General features: G+C 45.7%; 1 protein-coding gene across 1 annotated transcript in view; it reads right to left on the reverse strand.

Moving 5' to 3' along the window:
- The window catches only part of LOC137534229 (transmembrane protein 176B-like), a 38,774-nt gene that overhangs the window by 6,369 nt on the left and 10,291 nt on the right, over positions 1 to 22,114 (reverse strand). The window contains exons 5-6 of the mRNA XM_068255635.1: positions 14,168 to 14,437; positions 892 to 1,008 (exon numbers count right to left, since the gene is read on the reverse strand). Coding sequence (XP_068111736.1) covers positions 892 to 1,008; positions 14,168 to 14,437 — 387 coding nt within the window. The remainder of the gene's footprint in view (positions 1 to 891; positions 1,009 to 14,167; positions 14,438 to 22,114) is intronic.

Genomic DNA, 22,114 nt, shown 5'->3' on the forward strand with positions numbered 1-22,114 from the left:
ACACATGCAGCTATTATTTAAATATTCAAATGGAAAAATGCGTTCATATGCAAAAATAAATTTGTGTTCATCAGCCAGTATACTGCACGTGTGGCAATTATTTAAATAATTAATGCAAAAATGCATTCATATGCGAAAAAATTGCATTATTTAGCTAGTTTACTGCACCCATGCAGGTATTATTCAAATATTAAATGCGAAAAATCTGCCTGAAACTGTTGCTTCCGAAATTATGCATAAATTATGGTAATGTGCATACGTATGATTAACGATTACGTTTGCATGCAAAAAAATTTCCATCGTAATCAGCAAATTTCACATTACGATTATTGTATTTTTTGGACTATAAGACTCAATTTTTCTCACCCAAAAGTAGGGAAAAAAAGTCACTGCTTCTTATAGTCCAAATGCAGGGAGTTCTTGACTTGTGAACGCCTGCCAATACTAACCTCCAACCTGCCGCAATGTAGGGGACCCCCTGTACTGTGCCCATGCAGAGGACGACACGGGGACAAACGGAAGACACAGGGGGACACAGAGGGGCATAGAGGAGGACACAAGGAGGACACAAAGGGGCATAGAGGAGGACACAAGGAAGACAGAGGCGGACATTTGGGGGACACAAGAGGTACAAGGGAACATGAGGTACAAAGGGGGCATAATTCACAAGATATGGATGCACCAGATTTAGTATATATTTTTTCCCCAGGTTTTTGACCTCTAAACCTAAATGCGTCTTATGGTCAGGAGCGTCTTATAGTCCAAAAAATATGGTACATTGCATAATTGCAAATTACAATGTGTAATTATGCATAGGCGTAATTTATGGCCATCACTTATCTCGGTGCTTCCTTATGTAACATGCATGTGTGTAAATCTACCACGACTTACCTGACATTTGCAGGCATAGACCATCTCTTTCAGTCTGTAGCCCAGAGTTACAGCTGAGAGGCAGACACCCCAGATTGTTATGAGCAAGGAAAGGATGACTATCCCATACAGAAATTTCTGTGCATAAAAGAGAGGAAATGCAAGAGGTCAGGTACTACATGGCATTCATACTGATCTATTTATTATTGCTATAGGCTTGGTATACACCAGCGGTTCTGGATGCGAGCTTGACTTACAGGGGCAAAAAGAGATAATTTGCATATTCAGTAGTGGTGCATTGTGGGTAACCCCAAATGTTCACTTATAGCTGAATTATTGCATATTTCCTTCTGTTTTAAATAAAACCTGTACTGAGAAAGACCTCCCCTGGGAGGTACTCGCCTGGGGTGGGGGAAGCCTCCGGATCCGATCGAGGCTTCCCCCATCCTCCTTGGTCCCATGGCGGCGGAGATAAAGCTTCCCAAACAGCGGGGATGTAAATATTTACCTTCCCGGCTCCAGCGCAAGTGCAGTATCGGCTCTACGCTCGGAGATAGGCGGAAATAGCCGATCACTGTCAGGCCGCTCTACTGTATAGTGGACCCGACGGAGATCGTCTATTTTTGCGCATCTCCGTGCAGAGAGCCGCAACAGCGCCCCCACTGGAGCCAGGAAAGGTAAATAAATCAGTGCTTATCAGCCCTTGTCAGGCTTGTCGAGGGAGGATTCCAGGACACTTCGGGGGAGCCAGCGCTGGACTGCCTGCAGCTACAGGGGAGGGGGAAGCCTCATTGGGACCCTGAGGCTTCCCCCTCCCGAGGTGAGTACCCCCCAGGGGAACTTTTTTTTTGTTACAGGTTCTCTTTAAGAAAGCAAATCACACCAAGCATTGCTTTTTTAGTAAGAGGGCTTTTCGGTCCCTTTTTCCCCCTATACATTCCTAGTGGTTTGGGTCACCCTGAGCTGCTTGGTTACCCTATTTATTATTGTGACATATGGTATGGAACACATTTGTTAGATTCGCGTGTGCTATACCGCGTGTGCTATACCGCAGCCAAACCCACACCAAAGCTGTCACCATTAACCTCCTTGGCGGTATGAAAAATACCGCCAGGAGGGAGCGCAGCAGTTTTTTTTTAAATTTTATTTTTTTTAATCATGTAGCGAACCGAGGGCTCGCTACATGATAGCCGCTGCTGAGCGGCATCCCCCCGCCCGCTTCGATCGCCTTCGGCGATCTCCGATCAGGAAATCCCGTTCATAGAACGGGATTTCCTGGAGGGCTTCCCCCGTCGCCATGGCGACGGGGCGGGATGACGTCACCGACGTCACTGACGTCGGGACGTCATTGGGAGTCCCGGGCCACCCCTCGGCGCTGCCTGGCACTGATTGGCCAGGCAGCGCTGGGGTCTGGGGGGGGGGGGGGGGCGCGCCGCAGCAGATAGCGGCGATCGGGCGGGGGCCGGCGGCGATCAGAGTGCTGGCGCAGCTAGCAAAGTGCTAGCTGCGTCCAGCAAAAAAAAAATTATGAAAATCGGCCCAGCAGGGCCTGAGCGGCACCCTCCGGCGGCTTACCCCGTGTCCAGCACGGGGTTACCGCTAAGGAGGTTAAAGCCAATGGATCACTCGTGAATCGGAAGTCTTCTCTTCTGCATTCGTTCACGTTCTGTTTCCGTGTTTTAAATAGGAACAACTTTCTGCTTTTTCCGCATAATGTACCCGCTTCTAATGACATTATATATTTCCCCACAATACAGAATATCGCTAACGAATGTGAAAAATCACACACAGAAAACCACGATCGCAGAGCGATGGAAACCAAACAGTATACAGCACTATAAATGGAACCTATTTAATGTTGGCTTACTTGAAAATTGTATGCAAATTGTATGCAGGTTAGAATAGGGCCAATCAAAATTGGCAGGAGGCCAAGCTGCATACAATTTGCATGCAACAGAACTATTAGCACATTATAACCTAACAAATAAAGTCAAACAAAGAATCAGAAAAGCATATAGCTGCAGTACTTTTTAAAGTTTATTTTGTGTACACCTTCTTAAAACATTTGTACATAAAAACATTAATGATTTTCAGTTCACTCACAGTCCACTCTTATATGAAATAATTAGCTTGTTTGTACAGTGCTGCGATCCATGGCAGCGATGCACTGGGGACAGCCGTGTGAGACGGCTGTCCCCCTGGGAGACAGGATAATGATTGGCTGTCATAGGCTGAAGTCTATGACAGCTGATCACGCTGATTGGTTGGCTGTGGGAGGGAGGGGGCAACATATAAATTAGAAAAAAGATGTTTTTATTAACAAAAAAAAAAGAACACAAATATTTGCCACAAAATAAACAAACATCTGGGGGGCGATCACACCCCACCAACAGAAAGCTCTGTTGGTGGGGAGAAAAGGAGGGGGGGAATCACTTGTGTGCTGTGTTGTGCGGCCCTGCAGCGAGGCCTTAGAGCTGCAGTGGCCCTTTTTAAGAAAAAAGGCCTGGTCTTTAGGGTTTAACATTGCGGTCCTCAGGTGGTTAAAGACATCCGAGGTGAAAAATAACTGATGAGAAAAACAATTGTATCTATCCTCCTGCTCCTAAAAATGACCTTTTTTTTTTTTTTTTTTAGATATCCCACACTTTTATTTTATATTTAAATCTAGTTTTTACTGTTTTATTGTCTCTGTTCAATGACACCTTCATTGAAGTATATCAGAGCTCAAATTTATGAATTGTTGACCCTATTTATCTCTTCTCTGCTCTCAGAAGCCATTCACTGACAGGAAAATGTTTTATGGCTGTAATTATTAATTAGTGAGGCCGGGTGCACACATGGCGAAAACTCTGCGTTTCAGGTCAGGTGCACACATGGCAGTAACGCTGGTGGAGCGTAAAGCGCTACGTTTTATGCAAGGCTTGGTGTACAGAGGCGCCAGAGTAGAATAAAAATCTTTAAAACCCGTCTAAAAGAGGGGGATGTTCAGGTGGACTTACCTCCCTCAAAAATATAAAACTCAATTGAGTCACAATATATCAATACAAAAATATTTTATTGAACACCACTTAGTGCTACGGGTTTCGCAGGTGTGGTCCTGCTTCATCAGGCAAACAGGAGTATAACTCAATGGGTCTAGATGCAGAAGTGAGCGCTCACAAAGGCGCTCACAGAGGCGCTCACTTCTGCATCTAGACCCATTGAGTTATACTCCTGTTTGCCTGATGAAGCAGGACCACACCTGTGAATCGCGTTGCACTAAGTGGAGTTTAATAAAATATTTTTGTATTGATATATTGTGACTCAATTGAGTTTTATATTTTTGAGGGAGGTAAGTCCACCTGAACATCCCCCTCTTTTAGACGGGTTTTAAAGATTTTTATTCTACTCTGGCGCCTCTGTACACCAAGCCTTGCTGAAATCTTGAGTCCACCCTCGGTGGAGGGGTGCTACCCCGTTTCCTATCTACAGAGAGCGACATCTTAAAAACCTGAGTGGGGTCAGGTTCTAATACTCCCCACCTGCACTTGAAGTGGTTGCCTATGGGTAACCCATGTTTGTGAGTATATCTAAATATTTTGCTTTTAACCACAACCAACTTAACAATACTACACCATATCGGGCTCTCGATTTCTCTTTGTTCTTCCAAGCTACGTTTTATGCAGCAATGTTAGTCTATAGGAGGCAGAAGGACCTGCGTTCCACCTGCAATTTACTGTAAGCGTTCTGCAGACGCTTGCAGTGTTGCATAATATGCAGCCTGTCTGTGAAAGCGCACATAATAAAAGTCTAGGGTAACGCATAAGCGTTGCGTTTTCTGCAGGGTTTTTAATTAAAAAGTAAAGATCTCTGATGTGTTTCTGCTTCCCGTTGTCATCCTAATGATTTGCATATATTTAATTAAAAAAACGCATAGAAACACGTACAAACGCGTACAAACGCACGCAATACGCATGAAAAATGCATCTGCGTAAAAAAAAAACCCTGTCACTTAAATATCTGATTTTTAACCTTTTCAGGCAGAGCAAGAGAAAAAGGTAACACAGCCTAGTTATTTGTTTGCTTGGCACTGTACATACACATGTCTATCTCATCATGTCACATGTCCCCTCGGTTGATCAATGAGATCCAAATTATTTCTCCTTTTATTCTAATGTCACATAAATGTTCTGCAGTTTGAACTTGCGCACACACAAAAAATTGACAGGAAGATATTTTTGAATGGTCCAATTTCAAGCTGCATATAAATTTGAAGAGAACATGATTTACATCTCATGGAACGTCTCTATTCATAAGATCCTATTTACCAAACTAGGTGAATAAATGAGTACAAATCTTCCCACATCACTGTAATGGAAGTAGAAAAAACATTTAAAATGTGGGATGTTTCTGAGTGGGTTTCAGACGTGCAATGGGTGTGAATTGCAGCAGTTCTTCTCAAAGGAACATTATCAAGCCGAGTGTTCTAAAATGACAATGTACAAATAATGTCTAAGTAGCTGTGTTAACATTTTCCTACTTTTCATGTTAAATACCAGAGGCAAAAGCTTTAATTTATTGTGTGTAGGATTTAGTTCTATTAGAAGAAATCATTCTAAAAAGCGGTGTCTGCTTCAATGCACAGTCAGTGTTCTTTTTTTTGCATACCAGACTACAGAGGGTAAGTGCACACATAACATACCGGGAAAGGTCCCGTTTTCTGTCATGTGCATTGCGTTTTCTTGTGTGCGTTGTTAGTGCGTTTTTATTGTGGTTTTTGTGCGTTTGCGGGTTTTTTTTTTTGCCGCATGTATGTTTTTAATGCAATCACAGTCTGGATCTTGGATTGGTGCTGACAGGCCTTGTTTTTGAGCACTTTGAAGAGTTTTTTACTCTCATTATTTATTTATTTTTGTTTATTATTTTTTCTTTTTAAGCAATCCTAATCAGTTTTATCTTCTAATTTTTATGAGCATCGGGTGGCTCAGGTGTGAATGCTGAATGCTGAGCGTATGATACATGAAACCTGCATTTTCGTCCAGGCATTTGTGGTGAAAACCTTTAACACATTGCTGTCTTCCTGAGAATACCCGTGTTGTATCATTAGAATATATGTGGAATAATGCATTCTATGTGATTTTACTAAGGTACTATTGATCTTGGTCCTGAACCAATATTACATTGTGTACAGGTTATTTTATACCCCTTAAATTGTTTACAGGTTATTTTATACATATTAAAGGTTACCTTATACCATCAAAGACTGCAACTTTATTCCCAGTGCTGTTTACCTTGATATATGTCTTTAACCTTCTGCCGACTGCTTCACGCCAAAGGGCGTGACCGCGGCGGCAGCCCCAGGACCGCCTAACACCGATTGGCGTAAAGTCCTGGGGCTCTGTTTTGCAGGAGATCCTGCTTGGGGGGCGGAGCTCCGCCCCGCCTTCAGTCTCCGAGCGGCTATTGCCGCTCAGGAGACTGTTAGACGGCTTGATTGCCGTCTATTTACATGGTGCAGCGCTGCGATCAGCAGCAGCGCTGCACTGGGGACAGCCGTGTGACAAGAGAGCGATCGGCTCTCATAGGCAGAAGCCTATGACAGCCAATCGCCATAATTGGCTGGCTGTAAGGAGGGAGGGTATTTAAAGAAACAGTTTTTTTTTTTAAACAACAAACAATAATATTTATTATAAAAAAATAAACATGGGCGGAGCAATCAGACCCCACCAACAGAGAGCTCTGTTGGTGGGGAGAAAGGGGGGGGGGGGTAATCACTTGTGTGCTGTGTTATGCGGCCCTGCGGCTTAGCCTTAAAGCTGCAGTGGCCTATTTTACGACAAATAGCCTGGTCACTAGGGGGGTTTAGCACTGCAGTCCTCAAGTGGTTAATGCATTTTTATGCGTTTGCGGTTCTCCTATACAAAACACACATGCATTTTGTATGCATTTTCATATTGAGTTTTATGCAAATGGCTAGGAAGACAACAGGAAGTGGAAATACATCATAAAACTTTATTTAAAAAAAACGCATCAAAAACACATACAAAACGCAATACATTGCATTTCCATTGACTTTCATTATGTGCGTTTTTGATGTTTTCATGCATAATATGCAACAAAACTTTTACGCATACCCATTATTATTTATTATTATTTATTTATAAAGCGCCAGCATATTCCGTGGCGCTGTACAATGTAAGAAAACAAACAAGGGATACATAATGATACAGACAATGATATACATCAAATATGAACACTGATACAAGATACAGCACTGCTGATTACAACTTGATTTAACATGATGACTAAAATGTATAAATGTCTAACAGTGTGCAAGCAATTGAATTAATAACATTCCATGACACAAAAGGGTGAGAGCCCTGCCCTTGCGAGCTTACAATCTACCCATGTGTTTTTTTCTGCGGCTCATTGACTAAGATTGCTGCATAAAACACAGCATTTTACACAATGCTAGCGTTTCTGTTATGTGTGCACCTAGCCGGAGTATTTTTCTCTAAAAGCAAAAAAGAAAAAAAGTATGAAAAGCTGTGGTGTCACAGACAATTACAAATATTTATAACAAGTTACATTTCCTCTACTCTTTCAGACACTTCGGTCAGAGACACAGGACACAGGCAGCTGCTGAGAGCTTTCTCTCACACACAGGGTTAACAGATGCACTGTGAGGGAATTCCCCCTTCCCTCACTGTTCACTCTCCCCTCAGATTAGAGCAGACTTGCTGTCAGTTAGAGTGAAAAGAATGTGATATAGTAAACAAAAGAGATAAGCAAGTTCATTATTTACCAGCACTTCAAGTAGTCTCTTAATCCCAGGTTAAAAAAATATGTTAATCGATTGTGTTCCTTTAATTTCTGCATGTTCTAAAGGCAGGCTCCCTTACACCTCAGGGGCCTTTTTCACTGGCGTGGTGCTGCGTTTTACCGCATTCCTACCACATGGCAATGTAAGTCTATGGGTTAAATCACATTGCCTGCGGTGCGGCTGCAGTTTTTCACCTCGTGCATGCATGTATTATAGCAATATGCTTCCGAGCACATCCTCGATTCGCAAACAGGAAGTGAGCATGCCAGAAGGGGATTACTGTGTACTAAGGTGGTAATCCCTGAAGACCTGTTTTTGGTAGTGTGTTGAGGCCCCTGGTTGATTTTGGTTGAAGTGTTGGAGCTTGCGGAGTCATTAGGGAAGGCTCAGTTGATTGAAAGCAGGGGAAGAAAAACTTAAATAAAAAGAATTCTAACTAGGCTGCTGCATGGCAAATTTAAGGAAGCAACTCTTGTAAGTCAGCAGGCAGGGGCATAACAACATAGGAGCAGCCACTGGGAGTGTAGGGACTGGGAAGCCCAGAGGTGTGTGTGTGTGTGTGTGTGTGGAGGAGGGGGGGGGAACTACTAACTTTCCCTCCCTGTGATACTGCAGAGCAAATAATTTGTGGCTACACATTATGGTATGAACATCTTGATAGCCACACTGTTTTGTGACCCTTGTAAGATGGCCTCCAGGCTGTGAGGTGACCAAGGGGAGGTAAGGAAAGGATTGTGAACATTAAAGGACAACTGAAGTGAGAAGACTATGGAGGCTGCCATGTTTATTTCCTTTTAAACAATACCAGTTGCCTGGCAGCCCTGCTGGTCTGTTTAACTGCAGAAGTGTCTGAATCACACCAGAAACAAGCATGTAGATAATCTGTCAGATCTGACAATAATGTCAGAAACACCTGATCTGCTGCATGCTTGTTTTGGGTCTATGGCTAAAAACTAAGAAGATCAACAAGATAACCAGGCAACTGGTATTGTTTAAAAAGAAATAAACATGGCAGCCTCCATGGTCTTCTCACTTCAGTTGTCCTTTAAGGGGGGCGTATCAAAGTTTTGCTTGAGAACACCATGATTTTTAGTTATGCCCCTGTCAGCCAGGTTACTCAGAGCCCCATCGATGTAACTGTAATCTCCATCCATTTAAAGAGGAACTCCAGTGAAAATAATGTAATAAAAAAGTACTTCATTTTTACAATAATTTTGTATAAATTATTTAGTCAGTGTTTGCCCATTGTAAAATCTTTCCTCTCCCTGATTTACATTCTGACATTTATCACATGGTGACAGTGGCATAACTAGGAATTGCCGGGCCCCCCTGCAGAAATTCTGAGCGGGCCCCCCCTGGGGCCCGCTCAGGGCCGTTTTGGGGGGGCTGGAGGGGTTGCAGCATGAGGGGAGAGCTTGGTGGCTCGTTGGTGGGGAGGGGGGACGGTCCCCCCCCTCCCTCACCTTGGGCTCTCCCCTCTGTGCTCCCCTCCAGCATTGAATAAAATGTATGCAGGCAGCAGGGCAGCTGCAGATACATACCTTCCGTGAGCTCCACGGATTTTCCTCTCTCTAGCTTCTGACGCGACTTCCTGTATAAACAGGAAGTCGCGTCAGATGCTAGAGGGAGAAACGTCCGCACTGGAGCGCACGGAAGGTATGTATCTGCCGCTGCCCCACCGCCTGCATACACTTTATTCAATGCTGCAGGGGAGCGCAGAGGGGAGAGCCCGAGGTGAGGGGGGGACCGTCCCCCCTCCCCACCGACGTGCCACCCAGCTCTCCCCTCATGCTGCGACCCCTTCAGCCCCCCAAAAACGGCCCTGAGCGGGCCCCAGGGGGACCCGGGGCCCCCCGCGAGAGCATGGGCTGCATCCCCTATTGTTACACCCGTGCATGGTGACAATTTTACTGCTGGCAGGTGATGTCATTGGAAGGAGATGCTGCTTGCTTTTTGGCACTTGGAAACAGCTGTAAATAACTATTTCCCAGAATGCAACGAGGTTCACAGACAGTAAACTGTCAGGACAATGGTCCTGACATCATACCGAGTTTCCCCACAATATCAGCCATACAGAGCCCTCTCATGATCCGTTTGTGAAAAGGAATAGATGTCTCATGGAAAAGGGGGTATCAGCTTCTGATTGGGATGAAGTTCAATTCTTGGTTACGGTTTCTTTTTAAACGTCTGCATCTATCTAGACATTTCCTATCTCTAGTTTTCCATCATCTTCAGTGGAGCTTCTGAAACTGAAAGACTGATTTGACAGTGTGAATCCCCACAGGAGGAAGTAATGTTATGTACAGAGGTGGAACTCAACATTTGTGGTTACCGATCAAAAGGTGACATGATACAAGCTCTTCCTGCAGATCACCTGCTCAGCAAAGGTACCTTTGGCCTGTTAAAGGGAACCTTAACTGAGAGGGATATGGATATTTCCTTTTAAACAACACCAATTGCCTGGTGTCCTGCTGATCTATTTGGCTGCAGTAGTGTCTGAGTCACAACCCTGAAACAAGCATGCAGCTAATCCAGTCTGACTTCAGTCCGAGCACCTGATCTGCATGCTTGTTGAGGGGCTGTGGCTAAAAGTATTAGAGAGACAGGATCAGCAGGGGAGTCAGGCAACTAGTATTAGTTTAAAAGGAAAAATCCATATCCTTCTCAGTTTAGGTTCCCTTTAACTTCAGAGTGCTATGTTGGTAGCAGCCCTATTCTGTAAAATAGCACGGGCAGCACGGTGGCATAGTGGTCAGCGCTCTTGCCTTGCACTAAATACTAAATAATAATAATAATTGTTCTCAATAATTCACCATCAGAGCCGGATCATCCACAAGGCTATCCTAGGCACTTGCCTAGGGCCTGGAGAGTCTAGGGGCTCGGGGGATGCAAGCTCCCACCTTACTAAAAAAATACAGGTTACTATCAGTGGTGGGCAAAAACCACTATCTTGCCTAGGGCCCCATGTCCTCAAAGGCCTAGTGCACACCAGAGCGTTTCGGCTGCAGTTTGCGATCCGCTTGCGGGAGCGGATCCACTTGGGTAATGTATTTCAATGGGCTGGTGCACATCAGAGCGGGAGGCGTTTTGCAGAAACGCATACTCCCGGGCTGCTGCAGATTTTGGATTGCGGATGCGTTTCTGCCTCAATGTTAAGTATAGGAAAACCGCAAACCGCTCTGAAAAACGGCACTTCAGAGCGTTTTGCCAGGCGTTTTTTGTTACAGTAGCTGTTCAGTAACAGCTTTACTGTAACAATACATGAAATCTACTACACCAAAACCGCTACACAAAACCGCAAAACGCTAGCTGAAACGCTACAGAAAAAGAAGAAAAAGCGTTTCAAAATCTGCTAGCATTTTGCGGATCTGCTAGCGGTTTTTGGTGTGCACTAGGCCTTAATCCATTTCTGAACATCTTAATTTTGTTCTGTAAATTACAACTACAGTTATGGGGCACAGAGGAACACTGAGTAACTGTTCAGCTGCTCTGAAAAAATTGTAGCAGTCTTTTGCAGTGAAATGGGGTTGGAATGACATCAGACAATGGGGTTGATTCACTACGCAAAATAGTGAGAGCAATATCTTGCTATTAAATCAGCATGACTTAATTTTCCCTTCCATGCACGCTACGCACGCGAGTGCTGCTTAACAAGGCCGTGCGGTAGTGCAGCCGCTACTATGGGCATGATTTATAAATCATCAGCTTAATGAGCAGTAGTGCGCGCTATGCACGCCTTACATAGCATAACATTTACTGCGGGTGAACTATTGTGGTAGCGATACTTCACTCGCGGCCACTACTGTATTTATTTACATTGTTATGTAAATTAATACAGTAGCGGCCACAAGTGAAGTATTGCTACTGTGATACTTCACAGAAGCAGGACCACCCGCAGTTAATGTTATGCTTTAGCAGCACAACTCTACTGAATCAAGCCCAATGTTAATTAACATAGTAGCAACCGCACTACCGCGCGGCCTTGGTAAGCAGCATCCGCTGTTTAATTATGCACGCTACGCTGCCACTAGCGCACATAGCGTGCATGGAAAGAAAAAATAAGTTGCGCTGATTTAATAGCACGAGCAACAGGAGGTTGCCCGCGCTATTTCGCTTAGTGAATCAATCCCATTATATTTCCACTAGTGACCTAAGCCCATTTAGAAACGGGCTCTAGGTCTGTCACCGCCTATACATGTCAGCGCGCATACGCACGCGAATGCAACTGGCCCGCCACGCATGCGCACACACGCCCGCCCGGCCCCCTGGCCCATTCTGCTCCTGTCCTAAAAGGTTATCCATGCGGCACATGCGCAGTAGCGCAAACACACGGACGTGCACCCACACAGGGACAGGATGCAGAGACACAGGGTGATTATTATATAGGATGATCCACTGAAGGTTTTATCCCGTGGCAAATAAATTTCTGCTCAGTTCAGTTAGTTCAAACTAGTGAATTGACAACTTTTTTGCATCTTAATCTATAAGACTGAAAGCAAAGAATAATGAAGTTTATCTAAGGCCATGTTCACAGTGGGATGCAGTGTTGTGCTCCCTGTATACCCAGAACACAACAGAACGAAAAAGTTGTAACGCAGGTTATGCCTATGTTCATACAGTGAGGCATATAGTCAATGAAAAGTAAGCTTTACTGTACCTGTTAACTTGCACATTTAGCGGTATACCATACTGCAATGCTATTGCCGCACTGTATAGGTGGTGCATTGCGGTAAGCTGTGTACAAAGTGGCCGTTACACTGCACCACTGTGAACAAGGCCTAAGGGTGGATGTTATGATTATTATTGCTTTGAGCCAAAAATTCTCCTAATTTGCAAATCTCTGATCAAGAAGATAGAAGTATTGCAGGTTTGCTGATCAATTAGGTGACAGATCTGTTAATTAACTAGCTACCAGGTCAGTGATTGGCAGCTATTGGGCAGTTTTCATTTGCCAGTGTCAAAGGAGACTTATATAGTAAACATTTCTGTTTTTCTTTTTACCCTAACCCTAACCCATTAACTGACTTTGCTGTTTTGTTGGCCACACCCACTTTAGAACCTCCCTTATAACTCAGGCCCGGTTCACATTAGCTTTTTGCTGCGGATCCGGCTGTACAGTTCTGCAGGCCCTAATTTTGCAGACCGTTTTGCCCAGCGGAATGGAAACTGAAGGATTTGCAGCACAATAGGAACCTATGGAAAACTGACGTCTTACAGCACACTGGCTGTAAAAATGGACTGTTTTCCCGGATCCAGATGGCCGGATCTGTATGACGGGTTCCGCAAAAAAACGCAGATGCGAACCGAGCCTTATTTAAATGCCCTAACTTGAAGCGATGCTCCTTGATCTATGTATTTTTATATAAGTAACCCCTGTGGCCAGGGTGTAATCCAGTGCACTCCCTCCTCCCAGAGGCGTCACTAGCCTCGCTAACCCATTCACTGTAGTTAATGGGATCAGCAACGCAATGCATGGAAGCAAAGATGGCAGTGCAATTGCGGGCGTTGCTTTCTGACCGCACAGCCATCTGCGTTTGTCAGTGTGAACGAGCCCTAAAGTGTTATGCGCATGGTGCACATGGATATATTTTGTTAGCTCCTTTGTGGGGATTAGTTTGATGCACTATCTGTCTTAAGAGAGAACGGCAGGATATGTGCCCTAATGTTCAGATAGGTTTGATGCAATAAATGTTTGTACTATGCACAGAGCTGTTCCGCCTATGACGCAAGGTGACACAGCTTCCTCAGGCAACGGAAGTGTGAGGGCGGTGCGAGGAAGAAGCAGAAAGAGAAGAGTGCACCTGGCCTGCCACTGCCTACCTTACTGCCGTCTGGAAGCACAGCCACCCAGATATGGCAGCCCCGGGTATGTGTTGCCACGTTCCCTGCTTGTCATATCACATCCTCCGCTCTGTTACAGCAGAGCTACAAGAAAATGGCCGCCAGCATACACATTTGTGGACATTGCCGGCCATTTTGTTGTAGCCCTGCTGTAAAAGACAGATCGAAGGACGCGATATGACAAGCAGGAAAGAAAACAGAGCGGTCTCCAGATGGTTGGTCTGGTCTCCAGATGGTTGGTAAGTGGGGTATGGGTAAGCGGCGGCGGGCAGGCGCATCCTTGCAAGATTGCCTCAGGCGGCAAAGAGTCTAAAGCCGGCGCTGACTGTACATGTTACACATATGACTACTGGCATGGCTTTGCATTGTGTATGCGACTATGCAAGTGAAAGTATTCCTTGGTAACAAAGACTCCGGCTTTTAACTTAGCTGTAGGAATAGCCGTGGTTCCTGGTTGATCGATTTCTGTGAAAAAAATTGCATGCATATTTGCATGTGAGAGTGCAAAGGGTTAACTCACCTTGCCGTTTTGTTGGTCACACCCTCTTTAGCACCTCCCTTATTAAAATTTCTTAACTTGAGGCAATGTGCCTGGATCTATGTTTTTTTTTTTTCTTTACAGCCATAGGGCATACAAACACACACACCACATACCTGGTATTGTTCAAATCCTCTTTCACAATCCTGAAGGTTCCAGTTGGTAGAAGTAGGATAGTATCTGGGAGGTTCTGTTGTTCTGTACCCATAGTAATATCGGTCATAACGGTCATAATTGCGATATTGATTCACACTTTCCAGAACGCTCTTACACTTTGGTACCAGGTCGTTCCTCCACCCAAAGTTACTAATGTCATCAGCTGAGAAGACCATGCCAGTAATGGAAACTGCCAGGCTACCCATCAGTGAAACAAAGGAAAAAGTTCCCTGCAAAAAATAGAAATACATATAAATAAAATACACATAAAGGTTTGTGAGCCCCAAGCAACGCCCATTGGGTAAATTGTTGCAACTGCATGGAACTGGAAGTCTTGGCTCTCTGTTCTTGCTTATGAACCAGCCTTTAATGTTCTAAGGCGTGTTCTGGGTCTCTCTCTCTCTCTCTCTCTCTCTATAGTTCTACCTCTCCACACAGCTTTGCATTCCCAGGCAGTCAGTGCTTTACTTGGACTTTTGCCTATTGCAGGCTTGATGGACATTGTGCTACTTGGTAATTGCTTGCTTACTTGGCAATTGCTGCCTAAGCTGCTTTGCTGCTGCAGGATACATTGCTATGGACTGAACTTTGTTGTATTTGTTTGGATTGATTACTATATTATATATCAGTGTTTAAGGTTTGTGAACGTCTTATTTACCATCATTACAACTTTAAGTACACCTGAACTAAAAGGGAATATGGAGGCTGACATATTTCCTTTTAAACAATGCAGATTAGCTGACTGTCCTGCTTAACCCCTGCCTCTAAAGTTGCGTACACACATACGGCTATAGTCATTTGAAACAATCGTTCCCCGATCATTTTAAACGGCGATCATTTAAAAAAACCTCCAACGAACATTAAGTCAAACGATGGACGTGCTAGATTGTTAAAAACAAAAGATCTGCCTTGGCAGATTTTTTTAAACTACGATCGTTTGCAAAACTAGTACATCGTTACAAAACGGTCGTTCGTACTAGGCTTGACATGCGCATTTCATTATACCACCATAGAACTTTTCATTTTAATGCGCGAGCGCAACACGTGGTTTTCGTTATTTAACGTTTGTTCTATGAATGTGTCCTGTGACACGTTAATTGCTCCATGATTATACCATAATTGTAATTTTAATGGACACTAAAACAGGACAGAGGTTTTTTTTTTATGTGTTTTCAACGCTGTATTATCTAAATGCTCTACCTACATACCTACAGTATGCGTTCTCGTACTGTAATGTCATATACGTAACTTTAGTTTTATAGTGTAACGTACGTTTTGAACCGTTCGTTACGTGTGGGCGGAACTTTCTATGATGTCACTTCCAGGAACAGTATGTGACATCCAGGGGCGTAACTAGAAGTCCCTGCCCCCCCCCTGCAAGAATTTGAGCAGCCCCCCCTGGGGCCCGCTCATGGCAGTTTTTTTTGGGGGGGCAGGAGGGGTCGCAGCATGAGGGGAGAGCTGCCCCTCCAAAATGGCCATGAGCGGGCCCCAGGGGGGCCCCGGCCCCCCGCGGGGGCAGGGGCTGATTCCCCTATTGTTACGCCAGTGGTGACATCTTCACTGTACAGAAGATATAATAATTGTTAGCCTGTCGCAGAAAACACGCATTTTCCTGTATTCTACTGTGACGTTGTTCCGGATCGTTCGTTAGCAAACAATCAGATCGTTACACTCTTTTAAAAACTACCTTTGCTTAAGTCGTTCTTTCATTAATTAAAAGATCGTTCGTCGTTCACAACGAACGATTGTTGTCGTATGTGTGTATAGCTTAAGCCTCTGCAGATCAGGTGTTTTTGACTAAAGCCTAACTGGTTCAGGTGTACTTTCAGTCCTGGCTTCACAGCAAGCCACTACTCTCTTTACAGCTAGTGTGGGCTGTATTCCCTGTCGCGTAATGGGTGTATTCCTAGTTGAGACTTTTTAACTTGTGGGGGGTTATTTGTATGTTTTTTTTAGATATTTTAACAAGACACTCCAGACTATGCACCTAGGTTTAGAGGGCAAAAACCAGGGGAAAAAATGCAGTAGATGTTCTCCCCCCAATAATTGTCCTCCTCCTGCCCCCCTTGGTGTCCTCCTCCTGCCCCTCTTGGTGTTCTCCTCCTGTCCCCCTTGGTATCATTCTCCTGTCCTACTTGTGTCCACCTCCTATCCCCTCTGGTGTTCTTCTCCTGTCCCTCCTAGTGTCCTCCTCCTCCTGTCTCCCCTTTTGTGTCCTCCTTCTGTCTCCCCTTGGTTTCCACCTCCTGCCCCTCCTCAGTGTCCTCCTCCTGTCCCCCCTCAGTGTCCTCCTCCTGTCCCCCCCAGTGTCCTCCTCCTGTCCCCCTTCAGTGTCCTCCTCCTGCCCCCCCTGGTGTCCTCCTCCTCCTGTCTTCCCTTTGTGTCCTCCTCCTGTCCCCCCTTGTGCCCACCTCCTGTCCCCCTTGATGTCCTACTCCTGTGCCCCCTGGTGTCCTCCTCCATGCCCCCCCCCCTTTGTGTCTTCCTTTGTGCTCCCCCTTTGTGTCCTCCTCCACTCCCTCTCCTCTCTTGCTCACTCCTTCCCCGTACTGCCGGTCGCGTGTGTAATGACATGATCAGGAAGTGCTGGCACTAGGTGGAAAGAGTAAGCGAGAGAGAAAAAGCAGCTGATCAATGCGGCACCCTCGGATCAGGTGAGTGATGCACACGGCTGCAGCTACTTACAACACACACAGGAAGCGGAGCAGGACTCCGGGTAGTGCACGGCAGACTCGTATCTGGAGGGATGCAGACATGACACGTGCCCCAGGCGACCTCCCTCTTCAATCATCGGGGGGAGGAGGGGCGCAGAGCTGCTGACAGCATTCCTGAGTCTAAGGGAATAACAATCATCCAGCAGCCTGCCCTTCTCAGTCTTTGTCATATATCTACATTACAAGCTATTGAGAGGTGAGCTCCGAAGTTTTCCCTCACTCCCTAATAAGAGATCATGTCTCAGTCCCCGGAGAAAGCAGCAGAAGCTTCTGGTCTGGAGGTTACAAGATCTCACATCCATTCAGCTCTGTCATTCACACATTCCTCAGCCTTATCTCAGTGTGCTGAGTTTGTTTTTTAGTTTTCAACTCAGCTTTTTCTGCGCACATTTTCTGCACACCAAGTGTGTTTCTTTGCAGAAAAACGTGTGCTTTTTTTTCACAACAGTTAATGTAATTGATACAGAAAACTGACAAAATGAGCAGAATTATCATGCAGAATGTCAGTTTTTTTTCCTGTGTAAGAAAAACACATTAAGTGTGAACTAGCCCCTTGATTAACATGAGTTTTCAGTTTTTCTGTGCAGAAAACGCGTATGAAAAGAGTCAAGTATGTTCCCTGTCTTAAAGTATTGGAGGCAGTGGATCAGAAGGATAGCCTAATTTATTTCATAGTGACTGTTACATTCTGGTAATTGTGTGTGCGTGTGTGTTCTGACTGCATGAAGGGGTTACCCTGTCCAAAAAGGTTAGGCAGGATGCTGTTGATTGTAGGAGTGTGTGTGTGTGGGGGGGGCGCAATTTTAGTATTTGCCATGGGCGCTGCCTTGCCTAGATACGCCACTGGTGCAGGGAGAAGCAGCTGATCACCGCGGGCACTCTCGGGTCAGGTGAGTGATACACGCCACTGCTAACTGTAGTTGCACAGGGGGAGTGGAGCAGGACAGTGCAGGCGGGTGGGCGGTTCGTATTGGGGACCATAAGTTGGGGACTCCCTGTATTCGGACACAGGGATTTTTTCAACCCACTTTTGGGGTAGAAAAAGTGCATTTATAGTCCAAAAAACACAGTACTTTTTTAATTTTACCCTTAGGGTACCTGAGATGCACTCTTTTTTGTTTATCTTAATACATTTAATTTTAAAGGAGTCGTCAAGCAACTCCCGCTACCCATAGTACTACTTACCCGGGGCTTTCTCCAGCCCCTGGCAGCCGCTATGTCCCTATGTCCTGGGGACTGGCCTGGCAAGGCTTTTGGAAAAACCGATGTGGTAGCTTAGCCAACTGAAAGGTGGGGGGTGGGGAATATAGGGTTTTAGATAGAGATGTCCCGAACGGTTCGCCAGCGAACGGTTCCAGGCGAACTTTGGGTGGTTCGCGTTCGCCTGCGAAGGCGAACTTTTGCGGAAGTTTGATTCGCCCCATAATGCTCCTTTAGGGTCAACTTTGACCCTCTACATCACAGTCAGCGGGCACATTGTAGCCAATCAGGCTACACTCAGTCCTGGAGCCACTCCTCCCCTTATATTAGGCAGGCTCCGCCAGCCATTACACTCACTCATGTGCCAGCAGTAATTAGTGAAGGGACAGCTGCATCAGACTCTCTCATAGGGAAAGATTAGTTAGGCTCTTGGCTTGTTAGCTTGCTCCTGGCTGATTGTTATTGCTAAAATAGCACCCCTCAACAGCTCTTTTGAGAACTAATGTTCTCCTGATGTGTTTTTTTTTGTGTTGCTCACTGCCACTGACATTATACAGCCCTATCTGTTGCAGCTGGACCTTGGTAATTGTTATTACTGTGCCAGCCAGGCCCTGCCTAAATATCTATACTGGGACACCTACCTATGCCTACCTAACTACTGGGGCACCTACTTACCTATACAGGGACACCTATCTACCTATACTAGGGGACCTACCTATGCCTACCTATACTGGGTCTCCTACCTATGCCTAGCTAACTACTGAGGTATCTACCTATGCCTATCTACCTATACTGGGACACCTACCTATGCCTACCTACCTATACTGGAACACCTACCTATGGCTACCTATCTATACTGGGTCTCCTACCTATGCCTAGCTAACTACTGAGGCACCTACCTATGCCTACCTACCTATACTCATACCTCCCAACTTTTTGAGTTGAGAAAAAGGGACACTTAAGCCACGCCCCTGACACACCCCTGGTCACGCCCGCACCATGCGTCTAGTCACACATACCATAAAGATTTCATAAGAAAAATATGTTGTTTTATAATTCAAACCACATTGGTCCTTTCTATCCTGGTTCATTTTCCTTCATAGTAACATTGTCAAATTAGTAATATATCAATTTAAATGATGGGAATAAAGTTTAGAGTCAATCAAACACATTTTAGTATAGAAATACATATATTTACATAGAAAGAGGGACAAAGTCCTGAAAGAGTGACAAATGAGGAGGAAAGAGGGACAGGGCTTCCAAAAAGGGACTGTCCCTCCAAAAAAGGGACAGTTGGGACTTGGGAGCTATGCCTTCAGGCACTGTGCTTTGGGGAAACAAGTCTGCAGCTCGCCAATGATTCTGATAAAAGTTCCACTTTATTTGATTAAGTGTGGCTAGCTTACAGAGACAACACAAGATAATTTTCATATTCAGCAGTGATGCATTGTGGGAGACATCATATGCTCACTCCACAAAACATGCACACACTGTTTTAAGAAGGGAAATTTGTTTTGTTTGATAAAAATTAATAAGAATGACATTTTAGCTGTGTGTGTGAACAGATTGGTCTGTCACCATCTGTCCCAGTCACACTCACAGCCTCTGCAGTACAGGACAGGCTGCTGTGATCTGTGTGACTGAGACCAGTGTTATCTCCTCTGCCTACCATAAAACTTCAGTGCAGGGAGTCATGCTGATTTCTGTTCCCAGATGCAGTCTGATGCTTGTCCTCCGTGCCTGATAGTGTTGTCCGGATCATGAACGATTCGGATCTTTGATCCGAATCTATTTTGTGAGTCGAATCATCCGAATCATCAAAATGAGTGATTCGGATCGAAAAAGGGGCGGGGCAAGGAGCGACACGCCCGCTCTCAGCGGGCAGCGGGGTCCTGGAAGCAGAGCAGGGATGGATCGCTGAGCTGGAGGGGAGGCAGCCTTGCAGCCACAGGTAGATGAGAGAGAGGGGACATCGGTGCCACTGCCAGATATGTGTAGAGCACACATACTGGCTGCCATGTGCTGCCCATTATAGGCTGGCTGTTCTGTAGTGCTGCACAGTGATCACATTGGAAACTTTTGGCTCAGCACAGCTCAGTAACTTTGCAGGCACTGTGATTGAAAGGCAATATGATCCTCCTGCACTCGGCACTAAACAGCTGCACTTCACTTCGGGGAATGCTTTCTTTCACTGCGACGTTTGCTTTCAAAGTACACAGATGAACATATATGTGAAATACATGTAAAGCATGATTGCAGCATGTGGGTATTGTGTGCAAACAAACATTTCTGCTCTCTGCTCGTCCCTCCTCCCTTCTCTGTCCACTCCCTGCCCTCTGTCCATCTTCTCCCCTTCTCTGTGTGTCCACCCCAGGGCCGGATTTCTGGCAAGGCCACATAGGCCATGGCCTAGGGCACCAGAAATTTAGGGGCAGCTCACTGAGGGGCAGGAACGTTCTATGCAGTCATCCCTATCTACAAGGACAGCTTTAACCTTTGAACTCTCTGTCCGGTACTTGTGTCATCCCTACAAGACCTGTAAGCTCTATCCTGCAGGTACACATCAGCCTAACTCTCATGGGTACACAATGGGTCCATCAATAATGAGATGACAAACATAACATAAAAGTTCTTATGGAAAACATAATTTATAATCTATACTGGTATTACTGAAATAGTTATTGTCTGGGACATCCAATGAAAGTAAGTAAAATTCTCATTGGGGCACACAGAGATAACAACCATACAGACGGTATAGTTGGCCTTGGGCGGTAAAAAGTACAAATCCGGCCCTGGTCCACCCCCCTCCCCTTCTCCTGTCCACAGCAGGGAAAGACCTGTCCTGCTATTCATTTCACCCCCGAATGCTTCGGTAGTAAAATGATCCGAGATTCGGATCAAAGATCCGGATCTCTTCAATGATCCGATTCGAATCATCCGGATCATTGAAAAGATCCGAACTTCCCATCTCTAGTGCCTGAACGAGCTTGTGGGGGCGGGGTGGGCAGGGCTGCCTCTGTGTTTCTATTGGCTGGAGGGAGGAGAAAGCTCTTAACAGCTACACACAGAGGGGAGGGAAGTAGGAGAGGTCTGGGATCTCTGTGTATGTCACGCAGGACATAAGCTGCTTGTATTTGCACAATTAGACAGACCCCTGTCTTAAAAAGACAAGCATGGTAGACACCTGGTATGTGTCCCTATCAGGAAGGATGGTAAAAACGGGACTTGTTAATGAGTAGGCGGGACCCGGGACAAGGGGGCGGGAACCGGGTAAGTCCCGCCCAAATCGGGACTGTTGGACAGTATGCCTATACTGGGACACCTACCTGTGCCTACCTACCTATACTGGGACTCCTAACTATGCCTACCTACATACAAGACGATAATAAGGTCGTTGCTTCATTGTGGACAGAGCAAATTTGATCAGCTGGACAGTCACTGTTGTTCTATCATTGAGCTACCACAGCCCGGCGAACATATGTGCTGGAAAACCGCCACGGCCTGCACTCTGGCCATGTTGCGCACCAGTCCAGCACTAGTGTTGGGCCGAACAGTTCGCCTGGCGAACCTCTCTGGGCCTCTTACTACTTCCGGGTCGCAATGACCCGGAGTAGTACGCCTGCGCTGCCCGGCGGAGCGTGTCCTAGATCGCGCACCTGTTGCCGGGCACTCTCTGCGCATGAGCGTGACGTCACTCATGACATCACACACATGCGCAGAGAGTGCCCGGCAACGGGAGCGCGATCTAGGACACGCTCCGCCGGGCAGCGCAGGCGTACTACTCCGGGACATTGCGACCCGGAAGTAGTAAGAGGCCCATGGATTTAGAGATGTTCGCCGGCGAACGGTTCGGGAAACGTTCGCCACATCTCTATCCAGCACTGCCATCACTACGCAAACAGCTGTTTGCGGTGCGTTACACAGTGAGTTTGGTGTGTCAGTCTGAAGCAGTACTCTAATTACACTCCCTGATTGATGTATACACATGCA

This window comes from Hyperolius riggenbachi, chromosome 10 (genome assembly GCF_040937935.1).
Source record: "Hyperolius riggenbachi isolate aHypRig1 chromosome 10, aHypRig1.pri, whole genome shotgun sequence".
Lineage (NCBI taxonomy): Eukaryota > Metazoa > Chordata > Amphibia > Anura > Hyperoliidae > Hyperolius > Hyperolius riggenbachi.